The 16,458-nt window shown below is 53.9% G+C and overlaps 1 protein-coding gene across 1 annotated transcript; it reads right to left on the bottom strand.

Annotated features, from left to right (window-relative positions):
• Positions 1 to 1,899: 1,899 nt before the first annotated feature.
• Positions 1,900 to 14,789, bottom strand: LOC147413151 (coiled-coil domain-containing protein 40-like). Its single transcript, XM_086480600.1, has 18 exons — positions 14,667 to 14,789; positions 13,314 to 13,482; positions 12,937 to 13,127; positions 12,331 to 12,414; positions 12,023 to 12,242; positions 11,035 to 11,189; positions 10,088 to 10,210; positions 9,570 to 9,691; positions 8,604 to 8,847; positions 8,314 to 8,496; positions 6,828 to 7,073; positions 5,873 to 6,086; positions 5,154 to 5,323; positions 4,938 to 5,029; positions 4,215 to 4,335; positions 3,363 to 3,551; positions 2,993 to 3,151; positions 1,900 to 2,232 (listed from the first exon to the last, which is right to left on the bottom strand). The coding sequence occupies exons 1-18, from the start codon at positions 14,763 to 14,765 to the stop codon at positions 1,987 to 1,989; spliced, it is 3,027 nt and encodes a 1,008-aa protein (XP_086336726.1). The 5' UTR covers positions 14,766 to 14,789; the 3' UTR covers positions 1,900 to 1,986.
• Positions 14,790 to 16,458: the final 1,669 nt, after the last annotated feature.

Below are 16,458 nucleotides of genomic sequence, written 5' to 3'. Positions count from 1 at the left end.
CACCTCCGTGGGACTCACCCATCGCGTTGCTGTTCAGCAGAAAGACGCCGTGAGCCGAACCGCTGTCCTCCATCACCAGGTAGAAAGGGTGGGAGCCGTAGAGGTTGACCTGGGGCTGGAGTAGAGCACAGCGCAGTGCGGGTGAGGCTCCGTTGGAGGCCCCAGCACAGCACCCACCCCCCCACCTGCCTGCCACTGGCCAGAAGCACCGTCACGGCTCGGGGTGCAAAGCCAGGGCTTGCAGCCCCAGACACTGCCTGAGTCAGCAGAGCTCTGCCCCAAACAAGAGCCCTGGACCGTGTCAGGGAAAGCGGCTTCTGAGCCAAACAAGAGCCCCAGGGGGGACAAAGCCTGACTTGGGGACAACGGTCCCACGGGCTTGCCCAGGGCTGAGGCCAGGTCCCAGAGCTCCACAGCCACCGATGCCTTTCCCCAGCCCCAAACAAGATGTCAGAGGTTGCAGGGCCACCCCCACAGGCGCAGATGAGCCACCTCCCTCTCCCTCAGCCCCGCTCCGTACCACAGGCGCCATATCCCGATTCCAGAGGGTGACCCTGGTCCATGCCGTGTCGAGGACCAGCGGCGTCTGGTGCTCCCCCAGCCCAGAAATGAAATGGGAGGGCAAAGAGGTGGAGATCTGCAGGAACTGGTCTGCGAAGAAGAGGGGCGCGACGGTGGTGTTCGGCCTGTTGGAGAGAAAGGGAGACTCCGGCAAACAGCCCCAGCGGTGCCCAGCAGCCCGGTTTCGACTGATCTCTGGGACTCCTGCTTCCCTTCCCAGGCACCGAACCGCAGAGGGGCTCAAAGCAAAGCCCCCGCAGCCGCTGACCGCCACCCCACTGCTGTCACCGCCATCCCCTGCCGCATCCCTGCTCCGTCCCACGCACCGCTGGGGTTGGGGTCAGGACCTGCTTCCAGACTGAATCCCTTCGGGAAGGCTCGGGGCAGGACGGGCACTTACAGGACCTGCCCGTCGCGCTGCCGGCAGACGGCGAGGCCGAAGGGATCCTGGTTGATCTGCAGCCCGTAGAGCGGGGAGGCGGCTCGGCCGCTCGCCCGCGGCGTGGCCAGGGGCACCTCGTACCGCTGCCGGGCCGGGTCCCGCAGCTGCGGGGACAGAAGGGAGGGGGGGGGTGTCAGCGGGGGGGTCCGGAGCACCGGGGCACCGGTCCCGGGGCCGGCTCGCACCGTGAAGCGGAGGCGGGTGGGGGTCTCCAGCGCCACGTCCAGCCGCCAGCTGCCCACGGCCCCCGGCAGGAAGCTGGCGGCGACGCGGCGGAGCCGGGTGGCGGAGCCGGTGGCGGTGGCCGTCAGGTTCTCCGCCCGGTAGCTCCGGTAGCCGCTGGGGAAGAAGCACCAGGGCGGGCCGGGGCTGGAGCCGGGGCTGGAGCCGGGGCTGGAGCCGGAGCCGGCGGGTGCGTAGCAGCAGCCCCGCTCCTCGCAGTCCGCCCGCGACAGCAGCCGCTCGGGGCCGCAGTCGAAGCGTTCGCCCGGGGGCACCTGGCAGCCGGCGGCCCCGGGGCTGCCCGCCGCGGCGGAGCCCAGCAGCGCCAGCAGCAGCAGCGCGGCCGGGAGCCCCAGCCCCGCCATGGCCCCGCCGGCCCGGCCCGGCCCGGCCTCCCAGCAGGCGCGGCGGGACCGGCCCCGCGTCACGGAGGCGTCTGCGGGGCGGGACCGGCCCCGGGAGCGGGCGGGCGCCTTCTCCCGCCGGGGCCGGGGCCTTCCGCCTCCCGGAGCTGCAGGGAAAGGCGGTGAGAGAGGGGGGGCCCGGAGGGGAAGGGGGCGGCTGCCCCCAGCGCCCCAGGCCAGGGGGAGGGATGAAGCCACCCTTGTGCAGCCAAGGAAACAAAAATCAGTTGCACTGCTACAGCTTTGGTGACCACTACCTGCTACACAGACTTAGTTTTTAGATATTTGTTTATTTACAAAGCCTGCAGGCTCCAGCAGAACAAGAGCTGAGGGTTACATGGATGGGGTTGGTGGCAGTCAGGCTTCCTGCGAGCCCAGCCTGGAGCCCAAGCACTGTCTGAGCCACTGGAGAGTCCGGTAGTGCTGGGGATGGTCCTGCTGGATCTGCTGGACGATGGCATCGATGGTCTGGAGCCGGTGGCGCAGTTTCTGGTGCTCATTTCTCCAGGCTTGCTCCGTGCGGCACAGGGGAGTGTACGTCCCTTCCTTCAGCGCCTGCAGGTGCTTCCGGCGAGTCTGGTAGGACACGATCTCCAAAAGGTTCTGAGGAAAGCAACAACAGAAATTGCTTTGACAGCAGGCCGCAGAGAGAAAAGCACTAAGAAAGGCAGGTGACTTTTGTCACCGGTACTGGAACCATCACATTCTGAAAGGGAAGGGCTTCTGAAGAGGGACAGGGCTATCAAGTCCCCCTTGTAGCGGCAGAACAGCTGCTAACGGGTACAGCCAGAGAAGTGGTTAGGTTGGAAGAGACCTTTAAGATCATTGAGTCCAACCATGAACCTAACGCTGCCAAGTCCACCATTAAACCGTGTCCCTAAGCACCACATCTACATGTCAGCTAATAGAAAAAAAAATAAAAAATTAAATGTTCATCACAGAATTCCATAAACCAGAGAAATACCTGCATGCACAGGGCAACCCTCGCCAGGACAGAGTTTGACCAACTTACAACCTTTGCAGGAGGCCATTCAAGACCTTCAGCTGGCTCTCAAATCTGTAACATATGAGCAGCCAGAAAGCGCTCATAGAGGAGAGCTGTGACCGGGTATTTTCAAGACACAAACCATGTCCTTCAGGCTGATGTCTCCAGGTGAATGCTGCCTCGCTAAGAGTACAACTGCAGCCCCAATTCAGGACCCCCATGAGCCCTCAAGGTGTGCTCAGTTAACTTAAAGTGCCGCTAAAATGCCAAGCACACTCAGTTCAGGATGGTGGCGAGACAGGGAGATGGGGAGCCGGCACCAGGAGAAAGCAGCCGGTCCCGTCGGGCTCGCGAGCTCCAGGGAGCGGAGCCGCTCACCCGTCGCTTCCTGTTCCGACGAGCTTCTGCGTCTGCATCAAGGCCGTCGCACTCAGCCCCCAGCCTGCGCAGTTCTCGCTGCTTTTCCGAGAAGGCGGCACCGAGGGACGCCTGGGCGCTCTCCAGCTCCAGGAGGGTTGCGTTGCAGTCCTGAACGTTCTGGCAAACGGAAGAGAAGGAAAGGGCAGAGTGTGGTTCTTCGTCCAGCTGCACTCCCAGCCATCTCCCCAGAACTCTCCTGTGGGGTTTTTTAAGGAGCCTCCAAAGCCTGTCCCGTCCGTGTCCCGACACCCCGCGTGTCTGTGCTCAGCCCACCCTGGTGCTCCTTACAGCCCCGGTGAACTCCTGCAGCCCTGCTCTGCTCGCTCACCTTCTGGGCTTTGCTGATCTTCTTTCTCAGCTCCTGTTTCTTGCAGTGGAAGACACTGTTGGGGACAAGCTTCTTGTCTCTTTTGTTCTGACCCTCTCCACAAAGCGCTATCACCTCTCTGCGAGAAACAGATGCCTCCATATCACGAATCATCTTCTCCTGCTGCTTCATCAGCTGGCCGTAGCGGACCTGCCGTGTGTCAAGATATGAAATAGGCTGAAAGTAACCAATGTTCACAAACGGCACCGAACCGATTCTGTGCGGCACATCCCCTCCACGTAAACCAGACATACGTGACACGTGAGCGTTGGCAAGCCAAATTTGCTCTAAACCCAAACCCGGCTTGCCCTGTGTGGATCTGGAAAGCAAAGGGCCGGATTATCAACTCGTCTAAAGTAATCTTCAAAAGGTTTCACTGGAACTCCTTAGCAATAGGAAAAGCAGAAGAGTAAAGTAACCTGGGAACAAAAGGGAAGAGTTGCTTTGCCAGAAGACAGAAGGCTTCCCTAACCAGTGATTAAGATGATGCAATATTTAGTCATCAACATTCCTTTGCTTATAAATTGGGGTCACGGCATAAGGTGGCAAACATATTATGTTTTAAATAGATTGCTCAGGTGTCTCTAGACTCTGCTGCAGCCCATTACACGGCAGGCGCAAGGAAGGCACGAAGAGCACGCACGCTGGATGTATTTCATTCGGCCCAGCTGGAGGGTGTACGATTTCCAACATTGCTGTGGCCTGGCAATGCTGCTTCCCCAGCCCGTTTCTCATCTCCTGCCTTCAGCAACGCCGAAGCTGAATCCATCGTGTGCAGCTTCCCCTCCCCAGTGCTCCTCCCCCGGGGCTCACCTGCATCCTGTGAATCTCTGTTCTCATGGCGTGGAGCTCGCCGTGCCCTGACTCAGACTCCACCGCCGCACGCATCTCTCTCGTCAGCTGGATCTTCTTCTCCCACAGCAGGATTTGATGCCTTCAGTGACAGAAAGGGAAAGCGGCACCTTTGTCAGCGCCCGAGAGGACGCTCGCTCCCTGTGCACGCGTGGCAGCACGCTCCCAAGCTCAGTCCTGAACATGGAGCTGAAGGTTCAGCAGAACCTGAGGGTTTGCACGTGGGACACGTAAAAGGGCAGCCAGGAGCAGCGTGGAACCAGACAGGGAGCTCCGCCATCCACAACGTGGCACGGTGGTGGCACGGTGACTAACAACAAGCGTGCCCAGGCTGCCGGGGGCTGGTGGACCCCAGTGAGCTGCCCAGCGCAGCACGCTCGCTCCGAGTTACTGGCGGAGGAGAGCGCAGGCAGAGTCACCCCATACAGATCTCAGCAACGTCCAGCACGAGCCTGCTGGAACTGTTAAAGCCGACATCCTCACGGCTCTCGCTGCTTGCAGAGACAGCTAAAGCACCTTTCAGTTTCTGCGCCCAAAAATCCATGAAACTCCTTTCATCTTCTCCGAGAAGGACAGAAGCACATTTGCTGTTGCTGGTTCAGTTCGATGAGCAGAGAGGAAAGGTGACATGGACACCTACATTCAAAGAGGGTGGCACAAAGCAAGAACCTCTCTGGTACCTACTCTGCTTCCACCAGGCTGTTTAGGAGTCTTTCCTTCTCCTCAGTCAGCTGACTGTGCTTCTCCTGCATCTCAACCGACTCTTTTTCTGCTGCCTAGGTTTGGGAAGCATAACATTGTCAGACAACACAACGTGGTCAGACTAAGAAAGATTTACACGGTCACTGTCTGCCTCCGATCTGCACGGGAGGCTGAGACCTGGAAATGAGATGTCTGTACCTTGAGAGAGCGCACAAACTCGTTCTCGGTGATCGTGTTGCCATATTGCAGCTCCTCGAAGCTGCTGCTGTTCTTGTGGATCAACACATTCAGCTTTATCAAGTCATTGGACATGTTCCTCATGTGACGTTCGATGTCTTTCTGCTCTTTTGTTTCCTGCTGAATTTCATCTACAGGTGAACAGAAAAAAAAAAAAAAAAAGTCTTAAAATTCCCACAAGCAGCAGGTGGAACACAGGCAAGGCGTGACAGACTGCCATCAGACCAGACAACGCTGCCTGCAGAGCCACCTGCGTCCCACGTACCCAGCCAAACCGTTTTTCCACAAGCCCAAAACCCAAATACGGTTTTGAAGGAGACTGCTGTGGAAAAGAGCTGGTTTGAGCCAAGGGAAGCGCCATCGTGGTGGGGACATTTACCCACCAACTACTTGCAAACGTTATTTAAGAAGTGTAGCACGTGACACGGCCACTTCGGTTCGGTTGTGCCCGTTAAGGCAGCGGGATCAGTCGGGACAGGGAATAACGCCAGGCAGAGCAGCAGAGGTGCCTGGCTCGTAGCCCCAGAGCAGCGCTGGGGCCGCCTGCGTTACTGCTCACACGGACGTAGGAGCACGGCGCATTCTCTGGTGAAGGTCTGGCTCACCCGTCCGTAAGCCCTCGCTCCCTTTTTCCTCCATTCACAGCTGAACGTTTTAAAAAGAGTTGGGGAATGACCTACTTTCCCTGCGCACTTTCTTCTGCTGCATTACTGTGATCCGTTTCTTTAACGTGTCCAGGGAGGCTACTTGTTCCTCCCGTTGGTGTGTTAACTTGACCAGCTCTTGCTGCTGATTGAGCCAGTGCTTTTGTAGCATCATCACCTCAGAGTGATATTCTTCTATCTGCTTGGACAGCTTGTTGATCTCCATTTCCAGTGGCCCCAGTTCTTGACCCTGGATGAGGGCAAGGTTAGGGATTAATCAGGCAGAAGCTGCTGAAGCACTTTTTGCAGAAGGCCAGTCCAGCCGCTGAGATGCCTACCGAATACTTCAGCAATACTGTTACTTCCTTTGTGCCTCTATTTCCCAGGAGCTGGATGGGACCAATCATTCCTGACCTCACGGGAACAAATGCAAGGGAAGCCCGAACAGCTCTCAGGCTCTGGGGCGAGAGGGGCCTCCTAAGCTCCTACAACAGGCACATCTGGGTGTCCAAGAGTCTGCCACAGCACTCATTCTTGCATTGGGCTCTATAAAGGTCTTGCAGCTCACGGTGCCAGGGGCAGACCTGGGTATCTATCAGCTGAATGGGGCCAAGCACCAAGTGATCTACATCACCCCGCCTGCTCCATTCGCCCCTTGTCAGGATTTGCAGGTTTTCTGATGAGACCCTAGTTACTCCCAGAGTATTGATGTCATTCAACGTTTTCATCAGGCGCAGACAACTCCCTGCAGAAATCTGTGCTGGGCACACCCTCATTTCACAATTCCCTCATGCCAGCTCCTCCCCCCCGTGCACTAAGAGCTGTTTGACAGACGTAAACATTTACATTAACTAGTGCAGCTTTTAAACCTCTATACTGATGCCTGAAAGTTTTAACTACTCAGCACTTACACAGTTACATTTATCAGGGGCACCTGTGGTCACCACAAAGAATAAAATCAAGCCTGGGACTGAAATGGGAATGTACATACCCCCTGCCGCGCAAGAATCTTCTCCAACCTCTTGTTGTACTGGCTGAGCACCGCTTGCCTGTTCTCGGTCAGGAGACTGCACCTTGCAATCTCGCTTTCCCTGCAGCTGATCAGGTCACGGGTATTTTTTACTTCCTTGTCCAGCTGACAAAGTGTGTTTTGGAGAACTGTCAGCCTGCAGCTGGTATGAGTTCCATTCAGAATAACCTGGGCCACATCATTCTCAACCTTGGAAAAATGCATCTCCTAGGAACGCCAACAGACAGAAAACAAATTACTTTCACCAGCAGCAGCCCATTGATTTGGAACGCCCGCTTCCCGAGGCACAGGAGTCAGGGGATTTAGATTCTCCTCCCAGGTCTGTGCCACAAGCTGCGAGCCAGCCACTTACCCGCTCTGTACCTTTGTTTCTCCATCTCCTGACGGAGATACCAACATTTACCTCTGCCATAAGGCTGCTGAAAAGCATGAAGGAGCCCAAACATCCCAAAGCCTTTAAGAGGCCGCGCTCATCACCTCTGCAGTTACCTGCCCTGCCTGGGTGTCTCCAGCTGCCCGGCTCACCGGAGCAGGACATTCTCCACCACACCCGACAAACACGTCCCTCACCGAACCACCACCACAGCAGCCAGAAAGGCGGGTGCCTGTTGAGCGCAGCGCGAATGCAGCCGGGTGACTTCTGCTGCCCCCGCGCCGCCAGCGGCCACGACTCTCTGGCTACATCCAGCCGTGCACCGCAGGTGCTGATGGGAGACAACGCGAGTGTCCGCTTGTTGGTGTGCCTGTGGGAAGGGGGCGGGGGGCCCCTCTCTCACAACGGAAGCCAGCCCTGGAACTCTTCCTCTTGCTCAAGATAATGCCCCCGATTTAAAAATCCCAGGGCCAGGCTGAAGTAACCCGCAGAAATACAGAGGTGTGGGTGCCTTGTTAGTGCCAGCCCACACAACTCAACACCACAAACACTACGCTGGATCTTCTCGTTTTTCTATCTGTTCCAGTTACACACTCCCAAAGAGAGCAACTGATCGTGCCACAAAGAACTGTGGGTCTGGTTCGATTGTTCCTTGGGCTGTAATCCTCACTCAGGAACGAGAGCAGGCCTGTATCGCATTCCATGATGCCGGACAGAGAAACAGGTTAGTTCAATGTGGAGTACAGCAGTACTACATATCCACTGTCTTCCTCCAATACATAAGAACTGGTACTACTTTATGGTAAAAACTCCCAGAATTCATCGTTCTGTCCCGTTTTTTAAGTAAAGAAAGAACAGTACATTATGTGTCAAGGCCTTTTTGGCCAAACCCTCTCGCGTACACCAGAATCCCACAATAAGAGCACTGGAAGAACCAAACTGAAGTCACAAACTCAGCAGACCTTCAACTTCAGGTCTGAAAAGCAGAACGAAGGCGCGGACGAAACACACTTGAGAAACACCGCTCAGGGCGGTTTCCTTCCCCCGCCCTCCCAAACGGAAGAGATAACACACCAGGTCTGTTTTTCTCCTACGGAGCTTTGCAGCCAGCTGCGAGAAGTGCTTTGTGGCTTTGCTGGACACCATCTGGTCCTGAAGCTTTGCCATGATCTCGTTCTCCATCTGCACTTTGGCATCAGTTCCTTTCTCTATGTCCTTACTGATGGACAGCAACTGATTCAGACAAGCAGCTTGATCCTAAACGCAGGAAAGACAGGAGACAGGGTCACTACAACTGTTTGGGGAAGGGGATTAAACATCTGTGTCTGATTTGAAAGGTTCTTCTTCCAAGTAACTCTCCTCACCATCCTGGTCCTGTTGAGGGCCTGCTCTGTCTCGTGGAGAACGCGAGCGTAAGTGCCAGATTCCACCTTCAAGGCCTCCTGCCTGGAAAGGCACCGGGCAATCAGCTTCTTTGTCATGTTGGCATCGTTCTGTGAACGGCTCAGGATGGCGACAAGCAACTCATTCTTCTCCTCCTCCTTCCTGATTGACTTCCTACAGCCATGGATGTCCGTTTCTAGGGACTTGAGGTCATGTCTGTACTTGCTGGAGAGGCAAAGAGGATGGAAAATCACCACAGGGGTAGACTCACGCGCTGAACAGTCATCTACAAATTCCTCTTTTCAAACACGCTACTGCAGCGACAACAGACCAAGGAGGAAGATCTTTACAAAGGCCACCCTGCTGTGACAGTGCAGAGTCATCAGAAGATGGATGGAGACAGAAGACTGAAAAGCAAACGTACGTAGGAAAATTAATTCCCGTTTTCAGTCCTGTCCCCACCCCCCACTCTTACCAGGATGCCACCATCAAAGCACATTGCAGGGAATCAGCCAGGCTGACTCCAGAGCAAATAAGCGCTTCCTTTGGCAACAACAGGATGGTTTTCCTGATGATTTCTGAAGGCATCACAAAACCCTAACTGAGAGCGACAGGTAAAATCCCTCTTGAAGTCTAGCTCTTTGGATTGAGAGATGTTGCAAAGGTGAAGGAACTCTTCTAAAGGACTAAAATATGAACAGAAAAACTCTAAACAGCTTTAAAAACCCCACACATTTGGGGGGAGAGTTGTGTTTTGGACACAGAATAGTGACGAAGAACTGTGCTTCCTATCCTTTAACCTTACTACGTGCTTCAGAGCAGCAAACTTGTTCTGCTTGACATATCCTGCACGCACAGCAATAAACTGGAGACGCACTGCCCCTTTCAGCAGCCCTCCCGTCCAACCCGTGTGAGGTCTCTCCTGGGACTGTTCTCAGATACCGTACCTCAGCAGCGCTTGGGTGGCGATATAGGCCTCATCTCTCTGCTTCATTCCCGCCAAGCTGCTATTCCAGTGGTTCATCAGTCGCTTTTTCTCCATGTTAATAGCCTGAACCTCCATACAAGCCTGGGGGAGAGAGGATTTGTAGACAGGATAAATCTATACTAGGCTGGGAAACCAAATTCACGTTACAATGCCTTTTTTTGGTGTGTGTTCATAATACGCTGGGCAGGAACAGCTTCAGCTAACGTGCCTCTGGTTTATGGTCACCCCCGACCACAGAGCATAGGTCTGCAAGGAAAAAAATGCAGAGAGGGTGGGGGAGGAAGTGATTTATAGGCAATTCTTGAGGACAAAGGGAAAGACAAAACAAACCAAAACAAAAAAGTCTTCATTCCTCCAAACAGGAACTGATCATACAACTCTGTCCTACACTGTAGCTACCACGTGAGCATGAGCCAACGGGGTCGGTCCTTCCAGAGGGAAATATTAACCAGAAGCAAAAAAAAAGCATTCTCCTACCTCATTTGCTGCTTGCCGAGTTACTTTTGTGTCCTCTGCCTGAGCCACAAACTGAGCTTCGAACAGAGCAATCTGTTCCTGCAGCTCGTAGGCTTTCCGGGTCAAGCGGTCTACCAGAAGATCCTAGAGAGGCAGAGCCAAACAGCTCAGGATGAGTAACATAATCTCAGGCTTAACCAACTAAATTCTACAGCAATAACTTGGGCTGAAAATGAATTCAGTTAGCTTTGATTCCTACTGAAACTCTTCCATTCCTATCCAAACGACTCCTGAATGCAGCAGTGACAATTTTCAAGAGAACAAAACCTTCTTTGCTGGTTTTTATCATTCCACCCACAGTAGGAAATTGGTCCTTCAGATCTGAAGCAGCAGTCATCCCTGCCAGCATGGGTTACATTGCGCCACCTCTCCAGCAGCTGGGAATCTTGATAATTTATGGTTTAAAATCCTTGGTTAAAAACCATCTAAACCCATTCCATCTCAACCGTTTGCCCGCAATTCTGCATCAACAGTAATTAGTTGGTGTCCTGCTGCAAGCAGGAGGCAGCAGAGGGAGCTCCAGCACACCGACCGCTCAGTTCACCTTCCAAGTTCGCTCTTCCTTGGGACTCAGAGCAATTCTCCAGACTTCAACATATGATACTTCTTTGCTAAATATCTTTCTGCCCCCACACCCCCGTTGCCTGCGTGAAGAGTGATCACTACTGATTACTACTTCCTATTATAAGGCTCATAAAAAAATTCTGTTCAGTACATGCCACTATCTTGGTGGTGGGGATTCTTCTCATTTTCAATTATTTGGGGAAAATATCCCCACGCACCTTCCATGGTGTCTGTATATTCACTACAGCCTTCCTTCTGCCAAGGCAGCACGTCCTCCGAGACTCACCGCTAGCTGTCACCTGAATTCATTTATTTATTTGAAAGAAGAGAGTTTTACTTGATACCTGTTTTTTCTTTTCCACGTCAGCTTGGGCCTTCTCCAGCTCAGCCCTCTTTGTCGACCGTTTCGTTAGTAAAATATTATGGTGCATATGGTCCGTGTTCTGCACGTAGAAGAGGTGCAAGGCCAAGTTTTCAACCTGGGTCTGCATTGCAGAGACTGGGGAGGCAGGGGGAAAAATATTTACAGAAAAGTATGTTTGTAAGACACACTTTAAACAGAGGTAAAAGGGAAAGAAACACAGAAGCACCCAAAGCCAAATTCGCACACTGACCAGCCAAATCAGCCCCCCTGAAATGTGAATTTGCATCGGCTTTGGAGTACAGCTCCACAAGCACAGCTAATATCTTGGTAAGCAATTCATTGCTTCCCAGCACTCAGAAGCCCAGGAGATCAAAGAAGGGGCGGCCTCAGGAGGCTGTGACTCCACTCCTCTGCCCCAAAACGGAACTGTCTCTTTCTCAGTCTGTTGAATGCTTCTCTATTTTTTTCAGCAACCTGCCAAACCTTTCTAGGCAGTTTATCCTACGCTGAGCTACCCTCGCCATCACAGTTGTTTTCCTGTCCCCTACCCACAGGCCTGCAGCACAACCAGCATGAGTCAAGTCCATTTCTTTGGCTGGGACGGGTTCCCACACGGATGGCACTCTCAGGCTCCTGGGTGCCCCTCACGACCCACGACCTTTCGATCTCGTCACACCCTTACAGAGACACAGGCAAACGTAACAGAGCGACAGGATCTTCCTCCTTCTAAGTCACAGAGCAGCCCATCTGCCCGGAACAGTTTTAGTCCTAAAGACCTTCTTAGAAGTACAAGGTAGCCACACGGTCTTAGAAACAACCAGGAATACCTGTGAAAGGTTTCAGCGAGTGCCTCATTCCTGATCAATGTTACTGTATTTTTCAATCCAATGCTTGACTTGGATTCAAATAAATCCCTTTCTCCACACAGTACTAGAGCCAGGAAACCTGGCAAGGGCTGCCTCGGTCACCTTTCTGGCGTTCATCGTGTGTGTTCTGACACATTTGCTTGTAAGTAAGCCTGAGGCCCTCCAGCTCCTCCTCCAGCTGCTGACGTGCTGTGGCCACCTGAGAACGGCGGTCGTGGCTCTTCTCCAGTTCTAGCTGCAGGCGGGCCAGCTGCTGCTGCGCTCTATAAAGAACCAGCCCAAGCTCTTCCCTCTCTGCTTGCCCCTTCTTCGCTGCTGCCCTCTGCAAACACAAGAGGAAACCAGTTACCTGGCTTCAGCTCAGGCAGGGGTGGGCTGCTGCGGGAAGGCAAAGTAAGAATGCCACGTACCAGTTCCTGAAGCTCTACGCTCACTTTTTCCATCTGCTTAGTGAGGTGACTCTTCAGGGCAGCCTGGAATCTTCTCATCAGAGGCTGTCAAGAAGTATGACATTGATACAAGTCAACGTACTTGTGTAAAGAAATTATGAAGAAACCTTACTGCTACCCCCGCTGTTAAATAACACAGCGTATTTTCTGCCACAGACCCTTGCATTCTTCCTTTAGCTACGCTCACTGTAACGAGTGAGAGGAGTTACATAGTGGCTATTTGTTGACAGCAGAAAGCCACTACTGAGGATATCTGAAAGTCAGAAACACATCAGAAGAGCTGCCTCTGAGAGCCCATCCCCTCGCTCTTGCTGACAGTACTTCTCTTTCAGGAGCACTGAGGAGTATCAGATTTACCCACTACACGGCTCCCTCCTGAGCCTCCCATTTGGGGTTAACCCTGAGGGAGCAGACACGCTCAGGAGTCAGTACTTCTGCAAAAGCCTGTTTTAAACACGTGGTTTCAGCCTATGGCTGAGCCGCTGCTGACAATCTACCTTGTGTATTTCATACAAATAAAAACAGCAGGTCTGCGAAGAAGAACGACAAGATTGGAGGACTTCTCACATGTTCTAGATCCAAGACAACCAGCTCTGTTTCTTCTACGGTTTCTTCACTTCTTCCACTCATTTCGTGCCCCTCAGCTCCACGCTGCTGGCATGCCTGTTCCCGCCTTTGGTCACCATGCTCACTGGTGAGCTGATCCAACTGCTCAAAGGCAGTCTCTGAGCAGAGAGAAATGGGTTCTCCAATGTCACCTGGACCCCACCCCCCAAGAAAAAAAAAAAAAAAAAAAAAGAGAAGAAAAAGACAAAGAAAATGTTTAGATTTCAAAGCGTTGTGCCTCCAGTTGGACTAACAATGATGAGAAAGGGAGAAAACTAGAAACTGTGCTTGACGGGTGGTATGGAGTGTTGTACTGTTAGCAAGGGACTGAAGGATACCTGACTCTGTGCAGCTGTTCCGCTCCGCTGACCACGCAGACACCTGCTGAGGAGCTCCTGAAGGAAGGGGAGGGTTTTCTCTCTCGGTTACTGGCTGCTCCATGTCACCCAACGCAGGAGGACAACTGTCTAATTCGACTTTGTCCAAGAAAGTCTCAGGGGATTTTTTCTGAAACGTAAAATCCACCACCTGAAACAGCTTTTCAGTCTGCCCTGACAATCTGCTTGTTTCTGTCATCACGAGACAAGAACGATGCAGACACAGAATCGGCAAGAGGGCCTTGTTCTAAACTCAGCCCACAGATACACTGGCAAAGCTGTGCCTCTGCCGATCAAAAAACCACCTTTACCCACATGCAGCACAACAGAGGAACCTCTCCAGCTCTGTCACAGCTTTTGTAGACTTTGTGCCTGACCAGTTAGCTTCTCTCTGTTCAGTTCTGGTCGGGTTTGTGTTGGCAGCAACAAAACCGCCCCAGGAGAATTTGAAGTTACAAATACCGGCCATGCCTTCTGTGAATAAGATTGTGTGTGTTATTAGTGTCTCACCTCTGCAGAACTAACAAACAGCTCTGTAGCTCCTCTTTCTGCTGGTGGAAATGTCTCTTTTTGGTCCTGCAGAGGAACGGACCCTTCTTCTTCACTGTCGCTCCCATTCTCCGCCTCTACTGCCTAGCACACACACAGGCAAAAAGCAGAATAGCAGCGTTACAGCAGGTTGTGCATTTGGTTTAATGCTCATGCTACGGTGCTGTAACAACTGCTTTTTGTCATGGGAGTTTAATTTTGAAGTTTAATCTCGTTCACAAAAACAGTCACTCAGGTAGCATGAAGATGGTAAAGATCCTGACAAAAATTCTACACACCACTTTTAATTTCAGATGTGTCTCTGGCTCACGTCTATTTTTTAAAAAAATGCCCTTAGGGATTTTAGTCCTCCAGCTGGTGCTACACGTAGCCAAACTATTATCTTCTTTTTAAAGAGACACTGTTTTATCCCGTACCATCATTTGCCAAATTCAAATATCGTGCAGTACCAACAGACAAAAAAAACTTAGCACCACCAACCTCGAACACAGCCCCCGTACGTGTGTCTGTGAGATGGGGGCAACCTCCCGTTTAACATGCCTACAGCCATCTGGGAGCTGAGTGAGAAGCACATGCTTCAGGACGCTGCTGACACACAGAACTACAACTACATTTAACTTGGTTTTTTTAATAGGCAGGGCAAGACTTCAACAACCGCTCCCTTGTTTTACTTCTCCCTATCGAAACTGCTTCCACGAAGCCATCACTCTGCAAGGAGAGCGTAGGAACATCATGCTGCCCCGCGAACGTTCTGAAGGAAATCACCTCCATAGCAAGAGGCGACGGAACTCGGACGATATCCCGCGCAGCGGAGCCGGATTCCACCCCAGAGCCCTCTGCTGCGCCACCGGCGGCCTCCTCCATATTGCTGGGCTGGGGATGGCCTGTGCCTGCAACCAGAGCGGAGGGAAGAGTGAGAACCAGCCCGGCTCCCCGGGGCCCGCCAGCTGCAGGCCGCCGCGGGGCTGGGCACGGGCACCCGCGGGGCCGGGGAGGCCGGGCGGCCGAGGGCCGGGCGGTTCAAGGCCCGGCCGCGGCCCAGCCCCGCACTCACCCGCCGCCGTCTGCGCCATGTTCCCGTGTTCCCGTTGCCAGGCGACGCAGCAACACCCGGTCACGTGAGCGCTCCGGGCCGCACCACCTCAGCCCGTGGAGGGGGGGGGGGAACGCGGGCCGCACCACCTCGGCTCGTGGAGATGGGGGGGGCTGTGGGGGGGGCGCTCGGCCCGCACTACCTCAGCCCGCCGGGCCCGGGGGGGGCCCGCGGCGTCCCGGCCGCCCTGGCGGCGCCAGCCCCGGTGCGGGGCAGCAGGTAACGGCGCCGAGGGCTGGAGTCCGGGCGGGGGGAGCTGCGGGGACGAGGCACCCGGGACGCTGCCCAGCACCCCGGGGATGCATCCATTTTCTTTTCTCCCGCTCTTTGTCTTCCCTTCCCACCGGAGCCCCGAGGCGCTCGGTGTGCTGCCGGCTGGGGGCTGGCGGAATGCGAAAGAGTTCATTTTAACTTTATTTTCTGCTGTTCTGGGCTGGCTCCCTAAAGCTTGGGGTGTATTTAGGATTGCCTTCCTTTTGGGGAGGGGGTCCTCTCTCAAATTGCCCCAGTATCTACCTCTTCCTTTGCTGTTATCAGCAGAGACATGAAGGTGGATGGTCGGTGTAATAAGTAACATATTGTGCTTTGTTCATTAAACCTGTATGGGAAGGTATGGGTGGAAGATTTATGTGCCTGCAAGGCTTGATAGCCCAACCGAAGGACATTCGGCAAAGTAAACAGGACCCGCAGCTGAGGGGGTTGAGTAATCACATTCTTGCATAAGTCCACCCACAGGGCAACGAGGAAGACCTTCAGCCTTCATCCTTACGACCATCAGGAGGCAGAGAAAGACCCCCCAGCAACAGAAGGAACATGCGCAGAGTATCGACCTGATTGCGACATCGCGAATGCAGGAAATGAGACTGTATATAATGTGCTTACACGAGGCGGGAAGGCGCGAGCCGTTGGCGGAGCGCAGACTCCCCGGCCGCCCAGCGCTGCCTTTGCTCTTGTTCGCTTGCTAATATAATAAAATTCGCATTGGATTTTGACACTTTAAATTGTCCGTGTCTCTACCTATCACAATTTGGTGCCGTGACTCGGATCGCGACTAGATTGTGGCCTGCAGCTGCATCGGGGAGGCGCCCCGCCATCCGGCGGCCCCTGCAGCCCTCAGGTCGCTTCTGTCTCGACCGACGAACCTAAATTGAACACTGAGCAAAGGAGAACCGGTAACCCTGTAATCTTTGTGCACGAAGCTCCGAACGAAGACGCAGGACGCGTGAGTATAGGCCGGGAATCCGTTCGGTTTGGGTTGGGTATCCTGGGGCACGGTGTATGAGACGTCCTGCCAGGGCGAAATGAGTGCGGACCCTCTAGTAGTGCGTTTCTCGTAGCCCGCGAGGGAGCGAGCCCCAAACGAGGGGAGCGGTTGGTGTGTGTGTGTGAGTGCCTCAGAAGATGGGACAAAGGAAAAGCAAGCCCTTTGAGCCCATGGGAGAGGGGACCCATGTGAAATTGCCC

Source organism: Leptosomus discolor, unplaced genomic scaffold, assembly GCF_034619465.1.
Source record: "Leptosomus discolor isolate bLepDis1 unplaced genomic scaffold, bLepDis1.hap2 HAP2_SCAFFOLD_63, whole genome shotgun sequence".
Taxonomy (NCBI): domain Eukaryota; kingdom Metazoa; phylum Chordata; class Aves; order Leptosomiformes; family Leptosomidae; genus Leptosomus; species Leptosomus discolor.
The sequence above is the reverse complement of the archived record's forward strand: the minus strand, read 5'-3'. Positions and strand labels throughout refer to the sequence as shown.